This window comes from Aspergillus welwitschiae, assembly GCF_003344945.1.
Source record: "Aspergillus welwitschiae strain CBS 139.54b unplaced genomic scaffold BDQ94scaffold_32, whole genome shotgun sequence".
NCBI lineage: Eukaryota > Fungi > Ascomycota > Eurotiomycetes > Eurotiales > Aspergillaceae > Aspergillus > Aspergillus welwitschiae.
Genome location: NW_020798726.1, coordinates 313,539 through 341,206, shown reverse-complemented (window position 1 = coordinate 341,206; position 27,668 = coordinate 313,539). Strand labels below are relative to the sequence as shown.

Sequence of the window (27,668 nt, the reverse complement as noted above, 5' to 3'; positions counted from 1 at the left end):
CAGGTGTCGAGGTACGTACTTAATTGACTGGTAGTATCCAGTGCGGATTTGCTCAGCCGCTGCAGCATGTCTAGTACACACACTAATGAGATGGCAAATTGAATAAGGCAGTCACTAGTTATGCCCCCATCTGCTCTCTGACGTCGTGGGGCGCATCATGATCGACGTGGGCTGCAGCTGGTGCCCGTTCAGCCGCCATTCAACTGGCGGGACAGGCAATGGCGGTGACTAAGCGGTCTAGAATCCGGATTGGGCGGGGAGATTTGTGGCTTGCCTAACTGGGTCTGTTGTGGATGAAATACTTTGAGAATCCTTACTTCTGGATGGGGACGGGACATGAATTGAAATTAAATTGGGTGACTGTGAGGTGTGTCCGGGTGGCGGTGTCGGTGGCCCGGCACACATACGCACAATTGTTCATCTTATTCATGGAAAGTACTAAGATGACTTGCAGGGATCAATTACTCATTGTGGATGCTGTATGACATTCCGCCCTCTCCGGGCTCACTTGACATCCAACCCGGTCTGGGCTAGATGACCCCAGCACCCCCGCAGGGCTTGCTCACAGTAGTCAAATGGGGCTCGATGGCGGCACGACAGCTCCAATCGTAGCAAATAGTCAACTATATGTACGATCTAATATAGATAGGTATCATGATACAACCCAGATCTACAACCCAAAATCAAGAATCATCCGATCCGCTCCCTCCAATAGGGTCCCGGTCCGGCCACCCGGCCCTCTAGAATCGTTCCATCAGGTGCATCCGAACCGTCCACATCCGGGCCCGTTTGCCATAAATGTACATGGGAATCGAAAACAATAGACAGCCCAGCTGGATCACTCCCAGCGCGATAAACACCAACCGGGAGCCATCCGCGTCCAGCCAGTCAACAATGAACAGCGAAAAGATCAGCCCATGAAAGACATCTACATCAATAGTTAGTTTGCGGATCCACGTTCACTCGGGAATGCTGTGGTTTTGGTGCAACTTACTTTTACTCCAGTTCAATGTCACCAGTGCCTCCCCAGCATACTGGCGGTAGCTGTCGACGCAAAAGGTGATGGATGTCGTACTACCCAGGCAGCATCCAAATGAGATGATGCCGAAGAAGATCGTGGGCACAATCCAAGCATCCTTCTCCTGCGCACTCCAACCGAATCCCATCAGTCCGATGGTGGTCGAGATAGCAATGGGAATCGCCATCACCAGCCGGAACTCCGGCTCGTAGACGCCCCCGTTGCGTCGTGTCATATATTGTACAATAATGTCAGACACCTTACCGGCCACAGCGGTCCCCAGCAGGCCCCCCACAAAGGGCGAGATGTAGATGAGACCGGTCTGCAGCGCGGTGAAGTTGTAAGTGTCTCGCTGCTCATAGATGGTAGCAACCGACTCGGACAGCACAATGAGCCAGCCGACGGACAGGGCATACACCACCGTCGACCACAGCACAGAGGGGTATGCGAAGAGAATGAATGGCCGCACCGCGACGCGTAGCCAGTTGTCATGAGCAATCCGGCCATTCCATGGACGGAGATAGTAACTGAACGGGATAGGCGGCTGATCCCGAAGTCGGTTGGTGTACCGAGCCGCCGACGTGATCGGCGGACCCGGGTCCAGCGACTCGCTGCGTGATGGGGAGATCGCCGCTTCCCGAGCAGCTTCAATGTCATGGGGGTGAATGTGTGCCAACGGCGGAGGATGAAGGAGCCCATCAGCCTTCTCAGGATCTTCGCTTGGCGTCGACCCAGTGGCAGGACGCTCTGGTGTTGACGATATAGGATCCTGGCCAGCCGGCTCCTCTATCTTCTCAGAAATGGTCTCTGGTTCCTCATCATGGTCATCCACAAACCCAACATGACCCTTCTTGGACTTCTTTGGCTCTTGGGAGTTGGGGTCATCATCCGGAGGATTCTCCTCCAGGCGATGAGCGTGAGGCGGTCGACCGCGTAGTCCATGGGACATGATGTTCGACACACTACGGTAAAAGCTGGGGCGCTTGTGAGCTTTTCGTGGCCGAGGTGTGCGGTCCCAGAACGTCTCGGGGACAAAGAAGAAAAGAAGGGCGAGGCAAGCGCCAACGACGATAGCAACAATCCAGAAAACCCAGCGCCACCCCAGACTCCCGATGATAGCTGCACTCACTAGGGGAATCAGGTTCTTGCCTCCTAGAAGCAGGAGGGTATAGATGCCGACCCGGTACGCCCGTTCGTGCAGGAAGTAGATCTCGGCAATAGTCGCAGAGGGAAGGCACTCGACCGGGCTTACTGCAATGCCCTGGAAAATACGAGCAATGACCAAGCTCGGGTAGTTGGGCGACAGCGCACACCAGACCGCCGAAAGAATGAAAAGGGTCGCTCCAAGGAGGTATACCGGCCGCTTTCCATACAGGATAGCTGTAGGAGACATGATCACCGACCCAATCCCGAGACCCAACATGTACAACCCTGTCGTATATGCGACTTTCTGGGTGGTCACATCATACGCAGCAGCTACTTGGCTGAAACCGGCAGCAAGAATTGGGGTCATACCGCCCCCCATCAGGCAATAGAATCCCAACGACACCAAAGCTGCATCTCGTCGCCATACAGGCCAATTGAGAGGGTCATTCATGGAGTCATCGGGTTGAGGATCTAACACTATGTTGCCATCCGGCGTTTTCTTTTTCTGCTGGCGCGCACGAGAGGCACGAGAAGCACGAGAAGAGGAACGGGACGGTGGATAAGGCGACGGCAACGACGAATGGGATTCGCGGTGCGGTTGATGTTCCAGACCGAGAGGCTCATTACGGTTTGACGAGAGCAGAAGAACGGTCCCTAAATTCCCATGTCAATGTTAGCAAGATCATACTCCACAAGCAAAGCGAATGATCGCTCCCACAGCTGCGACGTACCAGGCACTTCATCTGTCTCCTTGTCACTCAGAATACCCAGCGTCCTTTTGGGGCGATAAGGGCTTTGACTCGTTGAAATGGCGGGCGTCTCAGGGGCATTAGACCCCCGCAGCCGTTTCCACCAGCCTCTAGCTGGGTTCGACTGCTGCGCGGGGGACGCCGTGGGAGGCTCTTCTCCAGTCGCCATTGCAGTGGGATCAGAGCAACGGCTCGGGGAAGGGGTCCCGCAATTGTCGAATCGAAGCTAGTATCTGCAAGATTAGCGTCTAGTTAGCTAGGACCCTAACGATAGCTTGGGAGGGTGGAGGAGAGGAGAATTTCAGGGCAGCACAAACATTCGGTATGGGGTTTCTAACCACACAGATGAAATATAATACACACAAAGAGACCAGAAAGACTGAACAGGCCACTTGTTGATCGAACGATGGTCAAGCAAGCCGAGGATGATATAGTATCTCCACACCTCGAAGCGACTAAGCTCAATCACGGCCTGCGACGAAAAAGCAGAACCGGCAACTGCGCAGGCTCAGCAGGCAACATGGTGGGGGAGGAAGGAAGCCATATATATCCTCAGGATGCACGAAGGACTAGAGGGAAAAGAGAAAAGGAATAAAAAAAAAAATAAGGAGAAAGCCAAACAAACGATGATAATGAATGATAAAAAGAAACACAGCGTCGAATCAGTCGGTGAGGATGGTGGGCGGGGGATCACGCGGCTGAGTGGACGATGGCGTTTTGAGAATTTTTAGGATTTTTGGGGGGGAAAGAATCGAAGGCGATTCCCGATAAGAGCCACCCTCCAGCTTAGTTTTTAGGTTAGTTCAGGTGAATGTGGTGCTACTGCTAAGCTGAGAACGGGGTGTCAATTCAATGTCATTCTTTGATTGCACCGCAGCGGTACCGGATGGGTACCTCACTGCTCCACCCCACACCCGCGACTGGCCGAGTACCTCTGGCGTCTCCAATGGCATTCTCGCTACGCTTGAGATTGACCAGATTTAAACTCCCCGATCGACAAGCCGGACATGCATGAGCTCACATGGGAGGTCTGGAAAACACCAGCGCATAGCTGTTTGACTCAGGCCGGTTCAACTAAGGTAGATAGCTAACTCTTAATTGTCGTAAATGGTGACGAAACAAGCTACTTGGGGAGTGGTTGGACTAGGAAACTTTCAACCCCTCCGGAACCGTGAAAACGGCAATGGCTGAGCATTCCCATCTTCCCATCTTTTTGGGGGAGGCGAAACACATGCGGTCGGGGATGCACGTGGCCTGCCTACCTGCCAAGCACGAGACGGTCCGTCTGTATGTCGACAACATGCAAGAAGCACGCACGCACGACGTGGTAAGTCAAATACCCAAACTCGAATTCTCCGTTAGAGAAGAATACTCTTGCTGCTTCTTCATCCATTCCGTCCCCTTTTTTGGCTGCATTTTGTGGCTTTCTTTGGTCGGCTTCTTGCCGTGTTTCACCCATTGCTTGACCGTTTGTTGCTTTGTTATTTTGGTGGGGTCAATTTCACGAGGCGATCCTCGAAGGGATCATCGGGCGCGCCAGTCGGTCATCATCTGATATATCATCCTGAATTAACGACAACTGGCTTGCAAGCCGCCAGGTTAATGCTGCAGCGGACTTTGTGAGGTGGGGTAAGTCTAAGCTTGGTGTTGCAAACCAGACCGGGCAACCAGGATTGTAGAGACGATCAGGGGAGGTGAGGCCCAAAAGGCGATACGAAGATTGGCTTCAGAAAGCGCTCCGAGCGCACAGGATGACCAAAATGTCGTCATCGCATGCACTCTGTCTTTCTTTTCAACGTCCAGCGCAAGACATCCAGGTGGATCTCGGTCGCTGTTCAGCTGAGCAAACGCCCGCATGGCGGTCCAATCATTCAGATGCCCGGACTTACTTCCGGACTGGGGTCCAACTATAAGTCAAGTCTAATAAGCTGTGCAGCCTGGTGGGTAGTAGCCGGATAGATAATGGACTATGTATCTGTCTTTGCGGTACATCAGTCAGGTATTACGACAGGAGTTGTCCTGCCACAGCAGAGAGCCGTCGATATGACAGATCCTCAGGCCCTGATAGACATATGCCATGTGCATGCATGTGCTGGCCTAGCTGCCTCAGGCTAACTACTACTAGAATCCCTCTCTATGGCCTCTTCCTCTGCCAGCTTCAACTTCTATTCACTTGTAATGGTACCTTCACCTATCTACTTTCATTTCAAATCTGACTTTAGATTCACTTCACTCCAACTGTACCGCCCACGGTGTAGTGTACTTAGTCCCTGCGTAGGAATTCCAACTGAACTTCATCAGCATGGCACGCCAGACTATCTCGACTTGTTATTCCCTGACCGTGCAAATTCATGTAAATATCGCAGTTCTCTCCACAAGATATCCTGTCTGGCTGCATAACTCGTCGTGACTGTACATCCTTTGAATACTGTTTCTTTTACAGATTTGCAAGAGCAGATAATCCCACGCAATGGGGCTGTTCAAAAGCGTTCGCAATGGTTGGAATGACTTCACGCCCAAAGAACGGCGTGAAGCTGCGTGCTACATTCTAGGCATTATACTCTACAAGTTTGGCCTAGAGGCGTTCAATGGATCAGTTATCACACTCGCCACCAACCGCTACGACTATGATGCTCTTCGCACCAACACGCGCCCCAAGACCTTCCAACGCGTCGGACTGATGGTCGGCCTCAACCAAGCCTGTCAGTGTGTCGGATCAATCCTGATGGCCCCCCTGATCCGTCGCTACCCAGCTCGGTTGATCTTAATGGCAGCCATGCTTGCCTTTGGCATCTTCAGCGCCATCCTCCTGATCATGGATGCTTGTACCGGTGGCACCTTTGTCCCGGCCGTCTTCCGTCCTCACCACCCACAGGACGACTTCCATTACTACGGTCGTTACAACACGGACAGCATCATCCCTATTTACTGCATGAGTGGCTTTAGTTATGGAATGGTCGAGCTCATCCGCCGCATCATTCCTAGGGACATTGTTGGCGGAAACTTAAAGAGACTGCGTCGTCTGGACGCCCTGGTTCACATTTTCTACGAGATAGCAGGTACTGCTGGCGCATTCTGCACTGCACTGGCTCTGATTCCTCATCTGGGGAACAATTATTCCTTCCTCGTGACACCCATTTGTTTTACCTTTGCGGCTCTTGCCTGGTCCTTCCTTGGAGATGATGTGTTTAAAGCTCACAAAGCGGCGGAAACACCCGATCAGACTTCCTATATTCGAGCAGCGATGACAGGAATCAAGCTTTTTCTAGAGTCCATTTGGGTGGGCGCGCGGATCATCTTCACTACACGCAAATTTATCTGGTTGCTGCCCGGATATTCGATTGCTTTGTATGCTCATCGCTATCTTGAGAGCGCGGTCATGCCAGCACTTGCGCGTCGCTATCTAGGCAACGCTGCATGGTCGCAGATTATGGTGGGAGGGTCCAACCTCGGAGAGCTGTTCGGCGCATTGTTTGTTATCCTTCTCAATAACCGCGTTCGCACCCCCATGCCTTGGCTGCGAGTCGATGCGCTCATGCTTCTGATCACATGGTATCTGCCATTCTGGAAGCCCCAAGTGCATCGGGTTAAAGATGCTTTGTTCGCAGCCATCAGCTTCGTTCCTGTTTCTTTCGGCTGGGCGGCTGGTGATGTTTCCCTGGCAGCGTATATCCAGGCGACGCTAACACGAATGGAGTCAACGTCGAACAATGTTTCCGCGCTCGGGGCGGTCATGGCTTTCTTGTACTCGACCTATATCGTCCTGTATGCCATCATCTCGCCACTGCTGGGAAGTTACATTGACCGGGTGTATGTGGAGACCGGAGGTCCAGTTGGAGGGGGTGACATCCATCTGGCTATTCGGAATGTGGCCAGTGTACAGTTCAGTGTGATTTCCTTGCTGGTCCTTACTTCCTCGTTTGTGCCTCGGGGATCGCTGGCGGTGAATCCGGTGGCTCTAGATGACGAAGATCTAGAGGAGGAGGACTGGGGAAATGATGTTTTGTCCTCGAAAGCGAGTGTCGTGACCTTACCGCTATGAGTGTGGTTTCTAGACCAGGTCTGCAGTACCAGTCTTGTCGTCAATATTAGTACAAGAACCTATAGGTAGTAGTAATGCAAAAGTTTCGATAGCTCTAATGCGAACTCACCCAAAGCACAGATTTACCAGAGTTACCAAAAATGACGAGTTGGTGCAGTGTAGCAAACTGTAGGTCATTACCCGTGCACACTGTGTGCTCGACAATACAGTCAAAGTGGTGTAGCTAGCAAACAAATAAAAACTGTAGAGCCAAGCACACGGGTCTACCACAAAACAACCCGCAATCTGAGCGCAACTCGCTGATGAGTCTTTCCTCTCAGACAATATTCCCGGAAACAACGGAAACAGTGAACGCAGTCCAGGTCATAAGCTGACGTCACCCCCTCACGCTCCCCACCATCTCACACTTGAAATCACAATGATCGTGCGATACTTGACGCGTGAAATTCACCCAAACCGGCTATTCAGGATAAATTTGTGGAGGAGCGCCTCACATATCCCGATCGGGAAGTTCGAGCCACGAGTAACTGAAAGCGGAGTGTGTAGCCACGCCGAATCGGGAGGTGGAGTGGATATTCTTCAGCCATTGTCTCGTCCAGCATCACCTTTTGTGATTCTGGGGAGGGTTCATCTGCGATTATTACCCCACAATGCAAGCATCCGCATCCCCGCATGCCGATCAGCAATCAGTATGGCTCTTGTCGGGTGTCATCGCGGCATTGCATCATCTCTTTCATCCGAATTTCCACCGGGAACATGCAGAAAAGGGTATAAATATGTCTGTTGTTCCAGCTGTGGTGGTTAGAATGGAACAAGTCTCTCTTCAGTCGCAGTTATCTTCAAGATGAGGTTCCTTGGGTGTCTGCCTTTCCTCAGCGCAGGGCTGACTCTAGCTCTTCCTCATGGCCAAGCCAGCTCGAACAGATCCATTCTTTCCTACCCTACCAAGCCGCGCGTCTTCATTCTCTCGGATATTGCCAATGAGCCAGATGACTCTGAATCTCTTGTTCGCTATCTCGTCTACAGTAATCAGTTCCAAAATGAAGGCATTGTGGCTGTCACTTCCGCATGGCTGAAAGACCAAGTCCGCCCGGACTTAATGCTGGACACCATCGATGCTTACGCCAAGGTCGTGGATAACCTGAACAAAAATGCTCCTGAAGATTCGCCGTACCCTTCGGCAGAATACATGAGAGGGATTGTGTCTCATGGTCTTCCGGTATGTCCCTACCGGCACTACAGACATTGACCATAACTGACCAGATGAAGGTATATGGTATGGAGGCTCTCAAGAACAACAACACTTATAGTCCTGGTGCTGAACTTCTCGTCAAAAGCCTCACTAACACAACTTCTGGCCAGCCCCTCTGGGTCTTGTCCTGGGGTGGTGACAACGTCCTCGCACAGGCTCTACTGAACATCTCCCTCACATACTCTCCCTCCGAGGCCGCATCCTTCCGCTCGAACCTGCGCGTCTACACCATCTCCGACCAGGATGACACTGGGGCTTGGATCCGCCAAAACTGGCCCGAAATCCACTTTATCAATTCCATGCACGGCTTCAATCAGTATGGAGTGGCGGCCTGGTCGGGAATCTCCGGCGAGATTAACTATGGTTTCGATAAAGGCGGCCCGGATTCCTCGTATGTGACGCACGAGTGGTTGAAGAAGAACATTCGGATCGGACCATTAGGGGCCAAGTATCCCGACTTCGAATTCATCATGGAAGGAGATAGCCCTACGCTGCTGTATATGATCCAGAACGGACTGGGTGATCCCGAACACCCGAGCTATGGCAGTTGGGGCGGACGGTACACGCCGGTTTGTGAAACATGTGACTGGGACAACCACTACAGCGACACGGAGGACCAGGCCATCGGCATGAACAATCAAACGTTTAAGTCTAACAAAGCGACCATTTGGCGTTGGAGAGAGGCATACCAGAATGATTTCGCGGCGCGCATGCAGTGGACGTTGTCCGCTTCGGAGACCAACAAGACCTGGAACCACCACCCGGTGGTGGTTGTGAACGGGGCGGGCGGGTTGAATCCTGTCACTGTCAATGCGTCTGTGGGGGCGAAGATCACCTTGGATGCGGGAGAGACGTATGACCCCGACGGAGATGGTCTGTCTTTCGAATGGTTCCAGTACCTGGAGCCGTCCACTGATAATGCGAGTACGGAAGGGAACGTAGCCGATTTGAATATAACCACCAGTGCTGGTGGAAGAGTCGCAACGGTTAAGGTTCCGACAGCGGAGGACAGCTGCGACGAGGATGGCTGCCAATTGTTGCATTTGATTCTACGTGTGAAAGACACTGGAAACCCGCCGTTGACCACATACCGGCGGACACTGATCCAAGTGTCGAACAGCACCTCAGTCTAGATACAGATACAGAGAGTCACTGTCCCCCCATTCCGAGACCTGTCAAATGAATGTAAAACATATTGAAGCTACACACAAATGAGTCCCGCCTGGTGACAGGACAGGCCGCTGCTGCCAAGATCATCGTGTCCAGCCCTAACCAGTCAGCGCCACGGGCTGATCGATGCGGGAACACGAGGTGTGAGTTGGGAAGAGGCTGTCCATCCATGATCCATGCGTCGTAGGAGGAAAAATAATACTCAGCCCCTCTTCTGCGTATTCGGGCATCTGCCTATGCAGCGTCCTTTTCCGGTCATCTTCATCGCTAGTTTCTTTGTTATCTCATCCAGGGGCAATCCATCTTTTTTTTTCTTTGTGGCCGCTCATCCATCCGTCGATCTTTTTGCCTGTCCTTCGGAACAACTTCCCCGTCGTAATTCTTAAGTATATCGCGCACATACCTGATGAAATGCTGTTCATCTTGATGGCAGCCCATCGGCTCGTTCTTGTGGCGATGCTGCTCGCTACCACTGCATCAGCCCAATCTCACAGCAGCACGACTGGCATCTCGACCACTTCCACCACTACCTCCACCGCGATAGCAACCCATACTGTTCAGGTCGGCTCAAAGGCAGATCCTCATCAATACTCGCCTCATAATGTCTCCGCTGCGGTCGGCGATATTATCGTCTTCGAGTTCTATCCGAGAAATCACTCCGTCGTGAAAGCAGATTACCTTGCGCCGTGTGTGCCTGCCAGCGGAGAGATCTTTTACTCGGGGATTTTCAATAGTTTCAATGAGGAGGATGGACAGTTGGTTGGACCGGTAGCCTTCCCATCAATCATGCCTTCAGTATCATCCTCATATTAATGCCGTAACATAGCCCCCAACCTGGTCCCTAGTCGTCAACGACACAGAAGTACGTCCCTCCACCCCATCCTCACTACAAACATCACTAACAACCAGAAGCCCACATTCTTCTACTGCACAGCCATAGACTCCTGCATCGGCAACGGCATGGTCGGCGTCATAAACCCGGTACATCCCCTTCCCCCTCCCCCAACCATCCCAACTAACCCATTCCCGAAACATAGAACTCGACCATGACCTTCGAATCCCAATACAACCGCGCAAAAACCTACCCCTACATGCTCGTCCCAGGCCAATCCATCCCCGCCGAAGGTACCATCTCCCCGACCTCCACCTCCACCTCAACCTCATCCCCCTCCAACTCCCCCTCCTCAGGTTCACCCACCCTCAGCACCGGCGCCATCGTCGGTATCGTCATCGGCTCCGTGGCCTTCATCGCCATTCTCGGCGCCTTATTCTTCCTCCTGGGAAGAAATAGAGTTTACCGGCAGTGGATGTCGAGTCAAGATGGGAGGCATGAGCGTACGGCCAGGTGGGCGGCGCTGTTGAGTCCGGGGCAGAGTACTGGGAAAGGGGGAAGTGGTAGTAATGCTGCTGGGCAGAGGAAGAGTGAGATGGATGGAGGGAGTGCGTTGGTGCCGCAGAGTGAGTTTAGTGGTGCGACTGTTGGTGGGTTGTCGCCGCCGTTGGGGCAGGGGTTATGGGGGTGGGATGGGGTGCAGTCGCCACAACAGTCGATGCAGATGCAGCATCAGGTTGGGGGAATGGGAGGAGGGGTATATCAGGGGCCGCATGGGCAGGGACAGGGACAGGGACAGGTGATGTATGAGGCTATGGTTAGGGGGCCGTCGGAGTTGGATGGGACGGGGAGGACGTGATAGTAACTTGGAAGTGCTTGGTTGGAGTATGATGGGTGTTTTTGGTATGTTTATATCTACGTTGTGGATATGGATATTATGATCATGTACTGTACCTGTTATGCTGTTATGTCGGTTGGCCATTTACTTATTACTTCCGGGATATAGTATTCTATAATGCAATGATTTAGAACCCGCAAATCAATACACATACTACTTCCCAGTAAGTAGTAACCCACTACTCAACCCTCAATGAGAAAGTTGTAGTCAAGTTAAGAGCAATCCGTTCCCCCATAAACAAAAGTTCCATCAGAGTTCTCGCATCCACAAGTTCCATCATCAGGGCTGCGAATGCATCCGGTTCCAGAGCCAGAGGACTCGCCGTTGTCGCTGCGAACAATCATTAGCATTTTTTTTTTTCTTCCTACAAGATACCCCAGCGTTTGGGGAAAAGTGGGGAGAAAAACGTACTTCCAGAAGAAAGTCCAGCAGTCATCATCCGAATCGGTCATCTCGCTGTCCGTCGGCGCGGTGCAAGTGTACGCCTTGCAGGTGCCGTAGGGAGCGCCGTAGGAGGAGTCGTACTGGTGGTCGGTGACGAAGACGGCGAAGGTTTGGGTTTCTACATCACATACATCAGTATAATCGTGGGTTGTCTCTGGGGGAAGGGAATGTACCAGAAGTACGGGTGTTGTGGGAGCACTCAGCTGCCTGGATGGCGGTGGAGGTTTTGGCAGCTACATGGTTATCAGTTTTATTAGTATTGTTACTTATATTTTTGTAGTGAATAACATTGGATTAGGATAGGAATACACACCAGAGCAGTTGTAAGTACCAGGACACTTGCCCTTGGTGTTGGAAGTGGCCGGGTCAACAGTAGCAGCAGCCAGAGCGGCGCTGAGGAGGATGGTGAGGAGGGACTTGGTCTGCATGATTGCTGTGGATACTAAGTTCGTTTGTTCGTTTGGTTGAGAGATGAAAGTGCAGTATTGAGGGTGTCAGGAATGTCCTTATATAGCCTCACCATCATTCAACCTATATCAACAACATTATACGTAAATCACTTCATCTCAAACAGGGGGTGGAGCCCATCTCCCGGTCTAGAAGTGTTCTGGTGTTTCGTCACGGTGCTAATACTTAAGCTTGTTTGAGGTGGGATCCACACACACTGCGGGTGGCAGATTAAGGGATGAGTTGCCGCGGTGGGTTTACCGTAGGATTCACACGATCGGTGAGGATCGGTGTCAGATATCTAGATTCTTAGTATTGTGTATGCTTAATATGAGGATGTGGGTATGGGTATGGATGTTGGTTGATGGTTGCCTGGAGATCGGGCTTATCTGATGTGGAAGTGGTGGATGCCGAGTCAGGCCATACTTCATAAACTGGATGCTGGAGTCTAGGTTGTTGGGAGTACGTACTCCCACTTGTAACTGCTACGGTGGATACTGTCTACTGCGGGATTGATGGGCGAGAAACTCCGTTTTTCGGTTTGTTCTAGATCGACTTCTATCTGTCTCGTCTTTCATTTCCGGCCATTAGTCAAGTCATTCGTAAATCCACCGATTTTCTCCAGGTCATAATTTCATAATAGATATTCGCCGGCAACACCTCCATCTTGCTCATAAACCATCTCTCTACCGCGTTGAAGTCGTAGATCATAACCAAATCCCCCGCCTGATCAGCCATCATGCTTCGACATGCGACTGCACCTCCAGAGGCACACAGTCTGGCCCTAGCTTCGTCACCAAAACTTCTGCTCTTTCTGGCGTCCAATCTCCTATGCCAGCCCCTAAATCAGCCAAGGGAATAACCATGTCAAGGTCCAGCACTGATGGATCCAAGTCCGCATTGGACGAGACAATGGCCCGGATGAGTTGGTGGGCAGACGTCCGACCTGCTATGCCGCAGGCTGGCCTGTTGCACACCGGAATGGCGACTTCGAAGACTTGAGCTTCCGCGGCACCGCCAAGCGTGGCATTCATGTCAGGGAACTTCCACCGACTATGAACAAGCTGTCCCAATCGCATGATCAGCCGGCGTCGGGGTCCATCCTCCAGTCCGGATTTGCTGGTTCGGGTAAACATAATGGGCTGATGCACGAATTTTCGGGCGCGGGTCGGCTCAGAGCAAATTGCACAGGCAAATTTGGCGATCTGAGGAAGGCATTGCTCGTTGTACTTTATGATGTCTTTGCATTTCACTGCCTTGTCGGCTTTGTTTTTGCACGAGTTTGGAAAAAAGTCCTGGCGCCAATCTGATGTGAGCACGATGCAGCTGAGATGGACGGGTCGATCTTTCTGAGCACGTGGACTTCCCACGAATATGGTGATGGCGATTGGGTAGAGCTTCTCTCGTTCTGGCTCAACGATTTGGAAGGACAGGGAGCTTGGGGAGCTGGCTCCACTGACGATATCGTAGTCCTCCATGCTGTCTGTAGAGTCGTCACTGAAGTGGCTGTGCTCCACAAGGCTGGAAGGATCGCTTTCGAGATGGCCGGGATTATCGCTAATACTCAGCAACTGCGTGGCCGGAGCTTTCTCAGTTTCATTCTAATAGATCTCAGACCAGGCGGAGGCGGAGGCGAAGCCAAAGCCACTGCTGGCGCTCAGCCGCGCTGGAGGAGTGTCGGATTGGGAAGCAAGGGTGCTGCCGGGACTGGAGGCAAGGGACCCGATTGGGCTGGCGAGCGTGTTGTTGATTGTTGTTGAGTCCGACATCTTCAAAGCCGATAGCCAGAAGAGTCAACAAAGCTGAGACTGACGTCATAAACAGTGACAGAGACGTGCCATGATGAGAATTTCGTTTACGATGAGTTTGTAGTGAGAGAAGGCTGATAACACTGAATGCATTGCTAGTGAATGGCTCATAGGTGTTGCACAGCAGCGATAAGAACATCTGCCATGATTCACATTCGGTAGGATAATAAGATTAAGATCCTCATTTCAACTAGTGAGCACTTGATTGCACTAGAAGCTGAGTACGTAGGCCCCAGGCCAAATGTTTTGTGGGTGATACTAATAGATGTGCAGCGCCCGGAGAGATGTAGATGGGGAGGCAGCCAGGCACGACTATCAAGGAGGGGGGATATTAATAGTTAGTTAAGTACGGAGTAGTTACTAGTTAGTCGGCCCGCCCAGTCATCTAAATTCAACCGAGCCCGATTGGGTTGAGGGGTCAGCATTCAGCTGTAAGACTACAGTGCAAGCATGCTCAGCTAGACCCCAGAAATGACCCCAAATTGCACATAATGTACAGCCGAAACAAGACTTCCCCGGAAACTCACTCCCTTTGCATCGATTGCAGCCAGTTGCAAGCCGGACGATGGCTGGCCAAGCAGTAAAGGGATTCAAACGGGGAAAAGAACCAGACCACCGCAAGCGGGCACCACGTGATGTGGAGGCGGCGTTGCCCCTTTGCGGCCGGAAAAGAAACCTCCCAGATTCCTGCTTCCTGCCACCCTCGACAACCGCTTATCGGCTTCGCTCCTTTCCCTTCTTGCATGTATTCTACTTGTTTTGCTTCATATGACCAGTCCATCTCGTTGACTCCGCGCTTCGTGCCTCGTCTCGCCATTGCTCCCGATCGCGTGTCTTGAGTCCGCTCGGATCGCTGTCGTGGCTTGATTTACACCGATCGACGTACCTGGAACCAAACTTTCACGTCAATCCTTCGTTTACGGCCTTTTCTTATCGGTTCATGTGGACTACTGCTTGTATCACTTACACAACGTCTTCATCTTTTTTGCAATTGATCCAACTGTGACGACAACAGATTTACAACATGAAGATTCATTCTTCGTCGCTTCTCCTCTTCCTCCTTCCTGCGCTTTCGGTCGCGCTCACGGATCCAAGCTCGGCCGACAACGGTGCAAAGGACTCTCTTCTCGCAGAGCGGGAAGCTTTGACTCCAAATGCCGTCGAAATAGATGCCGCTGCCGCACCCAAGCCCGCGAAAGGGACGCTGGACGCCCCGATCGACGGCAAGGATGGCCGGCCACATGCTGGTCCCTGGGTGGAAACAAGTGCAGAGCGGGATCGCAAGAAGACAGGCTCTACCACCTTGTCGGAGGAAAAGGCAAAGACCGACCCTAAAGCGGAACAATTGGGCCCTGATGGCAACCCAATCCCTTACTCCAACGACGGCGTGATGGATGATCCTCATCGGACGGGTCCCAAGGAGGGTACTCGGGGAACAGAGGGTGGAGTATCTGAGAAGTTGAGGGAGCCATACAACAATGAGAAAACGCCGGGAAGTCCAAAGGAGGCACCTCCATTGCCGCACAGCGAGCAGCAAAAGCTGCCAGTGGCGGGTCAGGATGCCGATGTCAAGGACACCAAGGGATCGAACACCGACTCAACCCTGGGCAAATTGGAGGTAATTGAGACCTACTATCATGAGACTTGATGACGCTTGCTGATGGTTTTCCAGAAACCCGCAGATTTGCCTGAAAAGCCACACGACATCCCACCTCCCAAGTCCCCGGCCACGGTCAAAGATAGCCCTCTCGGTCTCGACAAGCATGGCTCCTCGGCGGGCAACAAGCCTGGCGAGCCGCTTGAGGAGGGAACTGCATTCCATTCGTTGTTGTTCTCTTTCACTATGATCATCGTATCTGAAATTGGTGACAAGACTTTCCTCGTTGCCGCGCTCATGGCCATGCGTCATCCGCGTCTGCTCGTCTTCTCCGCGGCTTTCAGCGCCCTCATCTTCATGACAGTTCTCTCGGCTGTCCTAGGACACGCAGTACCTACTCTGATCCCCAAGTCTCTGACGAAATTGTTGGCTGCCGTTCTGTTCTTCGTGTTCGGTCTGAAGATGCTCAAGGAAGGTCGCGAGATGTCGCCCGATGAGGGTGTTGGAGAGGAGATGAAGGAGGTCGAAATGGAACTGGAAGAAAAGGAGCAAGAGCAGCTGCGTCTGAACCGTCGCCGTTCTTCTGTGACTCCCCACTCGTTGGAGGCTGGCCGCGTCGGTCGTCGCAAGTCTCGCTCCTCTGGTAACCGTCTTCCCTCACCTCCCGAAAGTGTCTCATCATCGTCTTCTCGTGCTTCCTCTCCCTCTGGTAACCGCTGGAATGATGTTCTTGTCGGAATGAACAACCTTTTCTCGCTTCTCCTCAGTCCCGCCTGGGTTCAAACTTTCGTTATGACCTTCCTGGGTGAATGGGGTGACCGCAGTCAGATCGCAACTATCGCTATGGCTGCCGGTCAAGATTACTGGTGGGTGACCATCGGTGCTATCTCGGGACACGGACTTTGCACTGCGGCCGCCGTTATTGGCGGCAGTGCTATTGCTGGCAAGGTCAGCATGCGCGTCGGTATGTATCCCTCCTTCCTAGTTTCACGGCTGTTGCTAACGTGTCACAGTAACGCTGGGCGGTGCCACGGCATTCTTGGTCTTTGGTGTCATCTATATGTTCGAAGCCATCTATTAGACCTTTATTTGCTCCCGCTCATGTCTCCCATGTCGGGTGGTTCTCTTCAGTATAGATTATGCGATATGGTGCTTGTAATATTCGCGCCTTAGCGATGTTTTAATAAAATTCTTGATGCAGTATAATTATATTAATTATTCACAATGATCTGTATGCCGTAGTATATCGATGGAACTAACCCATTTTGGTACAAGATCATGACTAGTCAACTTTTATTATCATTACATCCCAGAGCTCGCACGGCCCGCATCTAAGACCATAGTACCTCACCTCTGCAGTACAACATTCCATCCCTTTTAGTCGGCACAATGTGTCTAGCTATTTGTAATAGTCACCTTAAGTCCAATGAAAACACCAGCACTTTTCTGGAACTGTCTCAATTGCACACATCATTCATTGTATTAAGTGGTAAGTACTAGTATATAAAACTTTTGTCGGTACGGGCCGCAGCCAGTGGCATCTACATGTGAAGTTGAACCGGTACTATCTCGAAATCTACACACAATACAGTAGTAGTTGGCACAAGATAACGGATCCTAAACAGTTCAATTCGAGCAGATCATCTGGATAGATGACTACCACTACACAACTCATGTCATTTACACCAACTCATAGGTGTCTTGAGCGATAGTTTACTCAGTCCGCAGTTTGATATCAGGGCGTATCTTGAGATCAATAGTTACTAACCGGCGTAGCACCTCTGCAGAATGAATCTCAGTCATAAATTTCATGCAATTCCTTTTACAAGCTAGGCTTTGATGTAGTATATGCTTAATTCTCTCCTCCTAAACCCTAAGTAATAGAAAGAGGGCATACCAGATACATACATCTTATTCAGTAACATGCAGTGAAAACTGCTATTTACAAGTCTATGTCCTTTAAATGATGATCTTTCTATAGTAAGGATCCTTAAATGGTGGCAGAGATCGAATGGTCCGTTAATTCATGGTCCGATAACTATGGTAAACAGTAGGGTTCTAGGGTTTCTAGGGTTTATTTAGGGTTTAGTGAATTAGCTGCTACCGCCTACCCTATAGGGGCTAGTATTCCTGCTGAATAAGCGAGTTACCCCAAGGGTTTGACCGCTAGCACCCCAACAACCACCATCTCTCCTTTTCCTTCCTCTACGCCATCCAAGCTATCGACAATATCACTGCCGCCTCAAAACAACAGCTATTATCATCGGTTTACTCCAAGTGAAGGCTTCTAGCATCAATAGCAGACCCTTTTGAAGTATATAGCTGCCCAGTTTCACGTGCTCGGCCGGCTGACCGCCTTCCATTCCTCTCGGGCGCGTTTGTTGTGGTGGCAGAATGGCGCGGCTGGTTCAGTCGCGAGAGGTCGCACAACCCTCGACTGGTTTGTCGAAAGGTCAAGGGGTTTGGACGGGGAGTCCTATGCGGAGGCGTGTCACCAGAAGCCAGAGCCGAGAGTTGGAGGGACTTGGGACTCAACAGGCTCCTCGTGGTCATGGTGAGGATGGCGAGCCGTCGGCAGGTGCCGGTCGGAGAAGGTGGGGGGCCCAAAGTAAGGGACGGGTGAGCGGGAAGGGTGAGTTTCTTTCTTACTGCTACTGGTCCGTTTTGGGGCGTCTCTCATTGTCCTCCATGCAGGCTTGGATGTTGTGGTCGAAGAATCCCCTCAAAGGTCGACTCAGAAGAGTGGCCCGCAGTATGGGAACCAAGTTATTCCTGAGACTCCGGAGGATGAACACAACATCTCGGGTACTACTATATTGCCTTCAGAACCGGACAATGATCTGGATGTCGATATTATGGTCGAGGCACTTCCGGACTTGGAGCGTGCAGCTGCCAATGTTCTCGATTTCCTCGTTCCTGGGTCAGCAGATCCCGTCAGCATCATGAGCACGGCAAAGAAGCTGAGGGATCCTGCTGGCACTCAGAGTAGACGGTTGCAGCGATCTGTGACTAATCTGAACCATGAAGCAAAGTACTTTGGCCAGAAGAGCCCTCTGACTTATCTTGACGTGGAGCATATTGTGGACGTCAGTGGACTTGAAGACTACTCGAAGCCTGTCCTCTACAAAGCCAACTGTGCTCGGTTTGCGTTGCGAATGCTCCTGGCTACACCTGGTACGGAATCCTCTCCAGAGCAGGCAATTTCCACCATCCACGATGAGTTTCCTTCACCTTTCATGGCAAATCTGGTTGAACAGGGTGTTCAGAAGTCCGTTGATCAAAGCTACCTGGAAAAGGAGACTTGGGAGCTTGCTCTAGAGATTCGCACGCAGTACTTGATAATGCAGCTCGAAGCACATCAGGATGATGATGACTTTGACCCAGTCGAGATACTGACAACTGGCTTTTTCTTGGACGTGCCTAAGGACGCACCAAGTGATGCCGAACGTCGGTTTCGCGGCTTCAGTCTGGAAAGATTCACTGACGCCAGAGGGGAACTTCCGTCTAGATATCGGAGTGATGTTGAAAGCCGTTATGATGATATGCGTGTCGTTTTGGAAGTCGACGGTACTATCGGAGCGCTCAAGGGTGACTACCGCTGGCAGAAGTTCGTCATGCAGGCCGCCCGATGGATTCGCAAGAGATGTGACGAGGTAAACAATGACTTGAAAGGCCAAATAAGCTCCATGGACATGCATGAAAGCTTTTACACCATTGCAAAGTCACGCCAAAGTATAGGCGGCACTCCGGCATTGTCCACACCTAGTGGGCGCTTTTCTAATCGTCTATCCACAACTGAAAATACAGCACGCAGGTCTGCTACTACTTCAGGTACGCCACAGGTCTCGCAGCCTTCATCGCAAGCAAGGCCTTCTGCGACCGCTTCTGCGACTGCACAAAAAGTCACGACACCCATGTCTGCCCAGAACCCTTTCCACACTGTCCCTGAAATCATTGAACCGGAGAGAAGCGTGCCTAGAGTCTCTTCAGTGGCTCACAATGTTTTGCCTCCTGCTGTCACAGAGCCCTCCGAGACCAGGCCTCTGAAGAAGTTTCGTAAATAGTGAGTATCCCCAACGCTCCGCGTTTGTCCATGTGCTAACCTAGAGAAGCCCCTTTAACAACCGAGACGCTATCGCCCGGATGGGCCAACGAAGGCAAGAGCTTCGTCATTCAGTTGATGCGTCAAGCTCTCGCCGACAATCTGACTCAGTCAGACTCAATACTGCCGAGGTGGCAGAGCAATCTGCAGCCGACAGGCGACAGACTGTGTCTGCAATCCCACCTCGGCGGAGCTCAACGACCCCAGCACCGCCCAACGAGGCGCAGACTACCTTTGACGCTTCTCGCACGCTCGTAAATGATGAAACGCAGGTTAACGATGACACTGAGGCTTATGAGGATACCCAGTTGAATGATGGCGATGAGACGCATGAAGAGACGCGGTTGAACGATGAACATACAACGGCCGAAGACACTGAGGTTTTCGTGTACGATGAACCTCTCGATATAAGTCAGCATACTGAGAACCATCCGGAGAGGTCCCACAGTCCTCCGATGAATCGGTCCGTCCCGAGACCCCGCCGAGAGCCTGCTTCTACACTGGCGCCTCCTAGAGTGGAGAACAACCTTTCGCTTCCCTCAAGCAGGGATGTCTGGAACATGGCGAATTCTCGATCGCGGGCTACTCCAGATGCCTCTAATAACTCCCGACCTGCGTTCATCGACCGCCAGGAAAATGCAGTGCGCGTTTCTCCGGTTAGCCAGACATCGGGTCCGAGAAGTGCAGAACGGAGGCCTCGTGGACGGCCCCCCAAACGCAGACGCGAAACTGAGTCTGTCTCTGAGAGCGAAGAGGACTATGATACTGATGACCGTGAGGTAGCCACGGAACGCCGGCGTGCCGAAAAGCCCGTGCAGGCGCGACAAAGCAAGCGCGCAAGGGTAGACAGCGGCCGCGAAGAAGCTGGGGGTGAGGCCCAGGGCCGACGTCGTTCCGGATCGCAGGAAGCTGCTGGCTCCCCAGTTCGCGCACAGGCCCGGTCGCCACAGAGGGATGACCGGCGGGCGATGCCACCACCGGGACCTAAGCGGAGAACCAGAGGCTGGACAGAGGCCGAAGATGCCCGGTTGATACGCTTGATCGAAGAGCATGGTGTTTCGTGGACAAAGATCGAAGACGAGAACGCGATACAGCCTGAAAAGGAAGGAGAATCTCGATTCGAAAACCGAAACCAGGTGCAAATAAAGGACCGTGCGAGGAACTTGAGGATCAAATTTCTCCGGTAAGTCGTCATCGCCTCTCTGGTGTAGGTAATCCACTAATTAAGTCAGGGAGTCCCTACCGATTCCCAAGAACTTTGTAGATGTGACGATGAAGGAGGTAGACAGGGAGAAGCTCCGGAAACAAGATATTGACCCGGATCGTAAGGAATAAGTTGGACGCTGTCTGTGGGATCCAGAGCTGGGGCATTTGATAACGCTTTGTGTGACGACATGATTTATGATACCTATGGGGAATTCGAGATTCGTTGAGGCCTGTTACTGGAGTCGGGTTTACGAACAATTTGGATGATGCAGCGACACTCAATAATGATTATTACCGCTATTAATGGCTAATTTGGGGGTTCGAAGCTATAACTAATGCCTCTTATTCTTTAAATATCTTCCATTATCATTGCCTCGTTCGAATGATCTTAATCACCTAGCTTTGCATGTCAAATAAGACACTACTAGTTCTATACTGTGGTCAAAGACCACTTAGCATGATCTACAAAAGGACAGAGTCTTTAGTATCCAGCGCAGGGTCGCAGTATGTAATCAGCAACAACCTCTGGCCACCAGTACCGAAAATGAATGTCTAGTGATGAAGATAATGTGGACTATGGACTCAATCCCAATCCTTTGCGTTCGAATAACAGCACAAAACCTATGCCAACAGGGAACATCTAAGCCAAGACATGATGAGGCAGATAGCTCTGTGAGCCACTGCTCAGGGCATATTTTGCCATAGATTTAAAACGATTGCCACGGTCCTCCAACCCAACTAACTGGAACAATTCCTTAGCAGCCACAGCCGCCGCAGCACTTCCGGATGTTAATCGAAGTGTACCGAGAAGCACCCAGACAAGAGGAACAGCAATCACGGGCTTCAATGGTGGGGCAATTTCTCAAATTCCTATTTCAGATGAGAAGTCAATATATATTCTCTTCAAATAAAGGCAAGGATGTATATTGCTTTCGTTACTTACTGCCTGTCGCTTCATCTTTCCATGCGCAGACACTTTGTCATCGTTGTGCACATGTCCAGCCGTGACAAGGGCTGCAAAGAGGGCCGTGAAAAGAACAGATGAGATCTTCATGGTGGTCACAGGTAATGATTCTTTTTCGGTGGTGGGCTCTTAGGATGATAGTATAGAAAGGTGATTCTGAGTTGTAGAGAATAAAGATCAAGAGCTGGCAGTATGAACCCATTTATATAGCAAAGGAACGGTCAAGTAAGGCAACTACTTCTATTGCCATCGACCCTCACCAGAGTGATAGATGAGGTTGATCATTTAGATCGTTGCATATTATTAGATGCTATTGTTGCTCAGTGGCTTGTTCGGGTAATTTTATATGCAAGGAGAGATCTAAATCGGGTTCTGCAGATCGTGCTGAGCGATCGTATGCGTATAACGGTTAATTTGATTACGTACGGGAAGCAGATCAGATCTTCATAGAATAGCAGAATGTATGTTTGCCTCCTGCAGTTCGATGTAGTGCGGTGAAGTTGATGCCGAAACTCATACATGCTTCTAGTAAGGAATAATACTAGGACTAGTGCCAATTTAGGCAGCGGGTTCGGGCTGATTTCACATGACGAGGCTGTGCTTCATTTGCTGACGTCCATCCGCCATGTTGACCATTTGTAGGTGATTTATTCCCTCCTAGCGCATCCATATCTCACCATGGGTCTGCGACGCAGCTGTGTCTTCTGTCGTACTCGTAAGATTCGATGTTCCGGTGAATCTATATGCAGTGCCTGTCGGAAGCGCAACCTTAGCTGCGAATACAGTCTGGAAGCTCGAAAGGGACGGCCCGCGCAGAGAGGAACAACAACATCACAGCCTCCGTTGACGTCGGAACTACATACTAACAATGGAAGCGATAATTCGTCGCCATTGCAGTCGGGGGCATCTGCAGAGAATTCCTTGGCACCCGACTCGGCAGCCCATGGCCACGAGGATTCTGCAACCAGCTCCGACCTGAATATTCATGTTGGCGATGAGCTGGACCGGAGATTCGATGCCTACTTTATCACGAAAACTGACTCGGGCTCTAATCTCTTTCAAACTGCAATTGCCACCTATCAGCGGGAATTGGACAAGTCGCCTCGGAAACCCCCATTTCGTCCAATACAGCTTCCTTTGCCCTATGATGGGCTGCTGTCCTTTATGGCGTCGGAGATGGTGGGCATCCTGCCGCTCCGTTTTAGTTTCCTTGGAGTTCCGCAATTGGAGGCTCCGAATCAGAATTTTTATGTGTCAACCTTGGCAGCGGACACCACGCGTACAATGTTCGACAGTCTCGAGTTTGATGTCGATCCTTTGATGGCGCTGGGAAAGCACCTGATCATTCAGCTGGTTGATGTGTGGTTTTCGGCCCATCCATTGTCACCTCTGGTCTCTAAAACGCTGCTAATCACGGCAATCCAGGATGATACAGTGGATAAGGCCCTTCTAGCAGTCATATTGGCTGATGCATGTGATATACAGCCTATCGTGAGCAAGCTGCATGAAGATATTCCAAATGATCCTCAGACACTACACAACTTTGCTATCTTGCAGCTGAAGCAGCGCACAGTGGTGCTTGGACACTCCTCGGTTCTTTCTACAGCTCAGGCACTGTTTCTGGTAGGATGGAGGGAGTTGTGCCTCGGCCATGCCCGACGCGCTACCTGCTTCACAGGCTATGCCTGCCGTACAATTGCCACTTTGTACACCTTTTGGCAGGCTGATGATTGCAGGAAGTGTGGCAGAAAGCTTAATGGCGTGGATATAGGTATCGTCGAACAAGAATTGGCACAGAACATTTACTGGCTCTGCTTGGCCACCACAACATGGGTGTTCATGCAAAGCAATCAGCCATTCTCGTTGCTCACTCCGGAAACGACGCCCGACTTCCCGTGCCTGGATGAGGCAGCTTCAGCCATTCTCCGCTTAGACCGCGAATCGGGAAACATCTCCACGCTACAGGCCCAATTCCAGGCTACTCGGTGTCTGTGGCCACTCAGTCACATCACCAGTACAGTGGCCCATATCTACACGCTGTATCTCAATGCGCCTACAGAGAATAAAGAAGAGCAAGCTGTGCCATGGCAAAAACAGCATCTTCACGAGTTACATCGGCTTTTTCAGCCTTGCTATGATCGATCTGTTTTGGCGTCGAGGATGCATAGGATCCTCCTCCATGCCATCGAACTCGTGGAGAGCCAGGTCACCATAGTATCTTCACGGTCTTTGCTATTGAATGCGTACCATAGTATTGCTATTCACATGCTTTTTTCTGGAGACAAAAGTGGTCAAGAACGGCCGATGATCTCGCAATCAGTCATGGATTCATTTTGTCTGTCGGCTTCCGCGCTTCTTGCTATTACTCCACAAAGCCATTTCCAAGTGACTAGTCTGATGCCTACGCAAGAGCTTCGAGGCGTCAATGGATCCAATATAATGCTATATGCTCTAGACACTTGCAGCAGGGGATTTTCGTACATATATGCGAAATACGAGCGTGGATCGATTGAGGAGCGCAATATGATCAGCTTAAGACAAAGCCAGCTAGTCCACCTTGCCGACCAGCTGCATCAAGCCTGTAAAGGCGATGTAGTGTCTCGGCTTGGAGCAGCGTTACTGCCGGTGAAGAAGAGACTGAAGCGTGCGAAACAGGCCTTTCAATATCTTGGATCAACCTCCGTTCCCCAATCAGCACTGCTTTCTGGTCAGAACGAGCAGACCCCATTGAGTAACTCGTCTCCTGCAGATGATCTTCTAATGGACTTGGGCTTCAGCATGAACCAGATGGCAGACCCGTCTCTTGCTCCTGATTACTCCGGGTCTTCGCCACTCATGGCAATCAATCAAACCTGGCCGCTGTCTGGGAACATTTGTGAGATATACGATCCAGGCTTCTTCCTAGACGGACCGATCACAGGGTCACTTCTGGGGTTTCCCGGCCTTGCCAAAATGAACATGCAACTTCAGGATTACGTATCTCTAGACGAAAGCGACCCGAACCAGGACGCGCTTGCTCTTTCAAGTCAAGGCACGAGTGGCATTTCGTTTGATGAACCCAACGTCCAAAGCGCCCATGTCAACCCTCCGGACACTGAATACAGTGCTTTCCCATAATAACTAATTATGGTATCATTTGACCCTGTTGTTCACCTTGGTCAAATCGTAATGAATATCGTGCACATTCGAGAAACCAGGGCATCTAACAATCAATCGACTCACAATATTATGACAGCAGCTCATGCCTCGTCCCATTAACTTCCAATTCAACCGGCGGTCGCTGTGTCTTTACAAAGGCCTCAGAGTACCCTTGCTCCATTGCCATGTTGCCACCACCACTGGGCCTCTGCATCCGTTTCCTTTCCCTCCTCTCCCAAACCGCCCACACAAGTGAAGCACCTGCAATAACGCCCAGAGGAACCCCAACCCCAACACCGATGGCTGTATCCCGCGAAGAAGAAGGGGATGAGGAGGAGGAAGAAGAAGACGAGGAGGCAGATGGAGATGCCACCACGGACGACGAATTGGAAGAGGCGCACGTATTATTTCCCGACGACGCATCCGCTGTAGAGTTCGCAAGCGCAGCATACCCAAACAGCATCTTCCCCGTAGCGACCTCAAACGAGTTCCCATACGGGCAAATAACCTCACTACCATTGCTTATCGGAGTACCGCAGCAATACGTCGAGACGCCATTTTTATAGAGGAGATTGATAATAGAGCAGCCGCCATCTTTGTTGATGTCTTCTATACATTATAGAACACATCCAGATTAGCGATGATCAATTCCCCCACACATATTCATCCATCAACTCAAAAAGCTCTACGAATCAAGTACGTACGACAAACAGACGGACAATTGTCCGACTCCCAATTTGGATCCGTGCACGCCCCCCGGGAGAGAACATATGGCTGTTCCCCCGTATCCATGCAGAGGTTATTCGATAAACAGACGTCAGATTTGCCGCAGCATGCGGAATACGTGTCCGATGAGCAGGGGACGTTGTTGCTGGCGATAGACCCGTCGGGGAAGTAGCATGTAGCTGTTGCGCTGCTTGTCGATATGCATGTCGCGAGGAGGAGCGCTGTCGCGCGGATTCCTTTAACAATCATAGTGAAAGGAGAAAGGGAGAAAGATATAGGGCCACGTTCTATACTATTAAGTCAAGAGAAAAGAATCGAATTACGGATGAAATTGGAGAGTGAAAACACGAAGACACGAAGATGCTCGTGTCCCTGGGACACTGCTGCCCGAAGGGAAAAGAAAAAAAGAAGAAAGAAGAAAGAAAAAGAGCTCGAGCGAGCGGGCGAGCCCCATTGCGAATTCAACTAAACATAAGTAACTAATCCTGCTATGGGCTGGCAGCTGATAATGAATCCTGCATTGCAGGATACATCCCTATAAGATGACTGGATATTAATCGCATCATTGCTACGTTCGGGCCATCCAATGTATTTTCTTTTCTTCAGAGCCTTGCAGATAAAGTGGGGGCCGGTTTACAGGGCTGGTCAGACACCCATCTTTGTACGTATTGGACTTTGATGGTTCTTTAAGGGGGAGGGGTTGACGAAGAATTGGGCTGTGAAATGGGGGCCATTTTCTCACCGACTTTATCCGTCGGTGCCTCCTCGTATTCTTGTGTGTGGCGAGGAAGCTAGGCTATCTACTGTGGAGGTTGATGGCACGTTAAGTAGTCCAGATGAGGGCTTAGCCTCATTGATCCTGCGGACTATTGTTTATTGTCCTATATGGTAATTATCTCCGAAACGCCTCCAGATGCCGATGGCTTTAATTGTGGATTGACTCTCCAAGGAAATAGTTGAATAGAACATATTGAAATGGATATCTTAAAACAAGAGTGACTCTCACTGAAAAATTCACTTACTGCTCAGCAGAAGCAAAAAGTACATGTCGCATCGAACCCGCGATTAACCCCAGCCTATTATAGGTAAGTACCTTCAATGCCTAGCCCTGTACCCATACCGTACATCCGTAGCTATTTATACATGATGAATCATCCCCGCTTGAATCAATAAATCCATCCATCCATCCACTCCATCCGCTTAGAATGTAGGATGTAGAAAGACATATCTACAGTCCGAGCGCAACAATTGCCGCCATAACCACACCCCCGATCATCCCACCAACAGGGGCACCAGCGACAGCAGCAGCGGCACCCGCACTAGTTGATGGGCTCGCGGCGGCCGAACCACTGCTCGCCGCTCCGGATGCAGCAGCCGTGGCAGACGCCGAAGCAGACGACGCCGCAACAACCATAGACGACGCCGCAGCAGCACCAGTAGCCGGAACAGTGACGCCCGTCATGGATGGCGCCGTAAGAATTACACTCGGGATGGTAGATTTAGCTGCGCCTCCGTCTGCACCGGAGCTGGGGGCGATAGGGATGCCGGTCTCCACCATGGTAGGATTGACTGTCATGGTCTCAGGAGAGTTGGAGTTGCCTGAGGATGAGTCGGAGTCATCGGACTCCGGGGCAATCACGATGCCATTCTCGACGTTGTCTGTGGATTCACGTTTCAGTTCTGTGACGATGTTGTTGTCGGTTGTGGGCTGCGAGATGGTGGTGGAGTTGTTGATTAGCCATGCATTGGTGCCGCCGCCTATAGTGATTTATGCATTAGTATGGGGTCCTGTTGGGTTGACTAACGAGGGCCTTATGGGAGTATACGTACAAGGATCAGATGGAAATCCGGAGCAAGGGGTTTGACATTGTGTGGAAGAGACCTTGGCTGTTGAAGGGGGCAATGCATCGCCGCAGAAGCATTCGTCGCCGTTGTGGAGGGCGAAGATGGGCTTGTTTTGCTTCGTGCAGATTTGCTGGCAGTAGCCTTCGGATTGGAATTGAAAGGTGCCCGCTGAGATTAGCTGGCCGGGACTGCTATAGCAGCCTACGGTTGTGTAGGCAGAAGCAGTGGTGAGAAGGGAGAAGATAGAAAGGGAAATGATCTTGGTGGCACTAGCTTTAGGCATG

General features: G+C 51.2%; 12 protein-coding genes across 12 annotated transcripts; 6 read left to right on the top strand and 6 right to left on the bottom strand.

Moving 5' to 3' along the window:
• Positions 1-572: 572 nt before the first annotated feature.
• BDQ94DRAFT_79392 (putative MFS transporter) lies at positions 573-3,328 on the bottom strand. The gene is made up of 4 exons (XM_026776568.1): positions 3,252-3,328; positions 2,896-3,146; positions 995-2,818; positions 573-928 (listed from the first exon to the last, which is right to left on the bottom strand). Exons 2-4 carry the CDS (start codon positions 3,080-3,082, stop codon positions 741-743), a joined length of 2,199 nt encoding a protein of 732 aa, XP_026623142.1. The 5' UTR covers positions 3,083-3,146; positions 3,252-3,328; the 3' UTR covers positions 573-740.
• A 901-nt stretch (positions 3,329-4,229) lies between these two features.
• On the bottom strand, positions 4,230-5,133 carry BDQ94DRAFT_149597 (uncharacterized protein). Its single transcript, XM_026767412.1, has one exon. It carries the CDS (start codon positions 4,768-4,770, stop codon positions 4,549-4,551), a length of 222 nt encoding a protein of 73 aa, XP_026623141.1. The 5' UTR covers positions 4,771-5,133; the 3' UTR covers positions 4,230-4,548.
• A 250-nt stretch (positions 5,134-5,383) lies between these two features.
• On the top strand, positions 5,384-6,955 carry BDQ94DRAFT_161642 (major facilitator superfamily domain-containing protein; the record flags this gene model as incomplete). Its single annotated transcript, XM_026769408.1, has 1 exon — positions 5,384-6,955. One exon carries the CDS (start codon positions 5,384-5,386, stop codon positions 6,953-6,955), a length of 1,572 nt encoding a protein of 523 aa, XP_026623140.1.
• An 844-nt stretch (positions 6,956-7,799) lies between these two features.
• Positions 7,800-9,413, top strand: BDQ94DRAFT_181867 (DUF1593-domain-containing protein; the record flags this gene model as incomplete). Its single annotated transcript, XM_026773998.1, has 2 exons — positions 7,800-8,174; positions 8,225-9,413. The coding sequence occupies 2 exons, from the start codon at positions 7,800-7,802 to the stop codon at positions 9,338-9,340; spliced, it is 1,491 nt and encodes a 496-aa protein (XP_026623139.1). The 3' UTR covers positions 9,341-9,413.
• Positions 9,414-9,788: 375 nt separating this feature from the next.
• On the top strand, positions 9,789-11,068 carry BDQ94DRAFT_173340 (uncharacterized protein; the record flags this gene model as incomplete). Its single annotated transcript, XM_026772123.1, has 4 exons — positions 9,789-10,145; positions 10,204-10,239; positions 10,290-10,358; positions 10,415-11,068. The coding sequence occupies 4 exons, from the start codon at positions 9,789-9,791 to the stop codon at positions 11,066-11,068; spliced, it is 1,116 nt and encodes a 371-aa protein (XP_026623138.1).
• A 147-nt stretch (positions 11,069-11,215) lies between these two features.
• Positions 11,216-12,343, bottom strand: BDQ94DRAFT_149594 (uncharacterized protein). Its single transcript, XM_026767411.1, has 5 exons — positions 12,072-12,343; positions 11,865-11,984; positions 11,725-11,784; positions 11,519-11,669; positions 11,216-11,437 (listed from the first exon to the last, which is right to left on the bottom strand). Exons 2-5 carry the CDS (start codon positions 11,977-11,979, stop codon positions 11,320-11,322), a joined length of 444 nt encoding a protein of 147 aa, XP_026623137.1. The 5' UTR covers positions 11,980-11,984; positions 12,072-12,343; the 3' UTR covers positions 11,216-11,319.
• A 392-nt stretch (positions 12,344-12,735) lies between these two features.
• BDQ94DRAFT_181865 (uncharacterized protein) lies at positions 12,736-14,079 on the bottom strand (the record flags this gene model as incomplete). Its single annotated transcript, XM_026773997.1, has 2 exons — positions 13,616-14,079; positions 12,736-13,561 (listed from the first exon to the last, which is right to left on the bottom strand). Exons 1-2 carry the CDS (start codon positions 13,765-13,767, stop codon positions 12,736-12,738), a joined length of 978 nt encoding a protein of 325 aa, XP_026623136.1. The 5' UTR covers positions 13,768-14,079.
• A 422-nt stretch (positions 14,080-14,501) lies between these two features.
• Positions 14,502-16,610, top strand: BDQ94DRAFT_149590 (TMEM165/GDT1 family protein). The gene is made up of 3 exons (XM_026767410.1): positions 14,502-15,424; positions 15,479-16,367; positions 16,417-16,610. The coding sequence occupies exons 1-3, from the start codon at positions 14,831-14,833 to the stop codon at positions 16,482-16,484; spliced, it is 1,551 nt and encodes a 516-aa protein (XP_026623135.1). The 5' UTR covers positions 14,502-14,830; the 3' UTR covers positions 16,485-16,610.
• Positions 16,611-17,622: 1,012 nt separating this feature from the next.
• On the top strand, positions 17,623-21,095 carry BDQ94DRAFT_181863 (telomere repeat binding factor family protein). Its single transcript, XM_026773996.1, has 4 exons — positions 17,623-18,035; positions 18,098-19,466; positions 19,516-20,688; positions 20,738-21,095. Exons 1-4 carry the CDS (start codon positions 17,798-17,800, stop codon positions 20,838-20,840), a joined length of 2,883 nt encoding a protein of 960 aa, XP_026623134.1. The 5' UTR covers positions 17,623-17,797; the 3' UTR covers positions 20,841-21,095.
• A 1,258-nt stretch (positions 21,096-22,353) lies between these two features.
• On the top strand, positions 22,354-25,820 carry BDQ94DRAFT_181859 (Zn(II)2Cys6 transcription factor; the record flags this gene model as incomplete). Its single annotated transcript, XM_026773995.1, has 2 exons — positions 22,354-24,722; positions 24,911-25,820. The coding sequence occupies 2 exons, from the start codon at positions 22,354-22,356 to the stop codon at positions 25,377-25,379; spliced, it is 2,838 nt and encodes a 945-aa protein (XP_026623132.1). The 3' UTR covers positions 25,380-25,820.
• BDQ94DRAFT_149585 (uncharacterized protein) lies at positions 25,472-25,820 on the bottom strand. Its single transcript, XM_026767409.1, has one exon. The coding sequence runs from the start codon at positions 25,786-25,788 to the stop codon at positions 25,489-25,491; it is 300 nt and encodes a 99-aa protein (XP_026623133.1). The 5' UTR covers positions 25,789-25,820; the 3' UTR covers positions 25,472-25,488.
• Positions 25,821-26,767: 947 nt separating this feature from the next.
• On the bottom strand, positions 26,768-27,667 carry BDQ94DRAFT_173333 (WSC domain-containing protein; the record flags this gene model as incomplete). Its single annotated transcript, XM_026772122.1, has 2 exons — positions 26,768-27,297; positions 27,370-27,667. The coding sequence occupies 2 exons, from the start codon at positions 27,665-27,667 to the stop codon at positions 26,768-26,770; spliced, it is 828 nt and encodes a 275-aa protein (XP_026623131.1).
• Position 27,668: the final 1 nt, after the last annotated feature.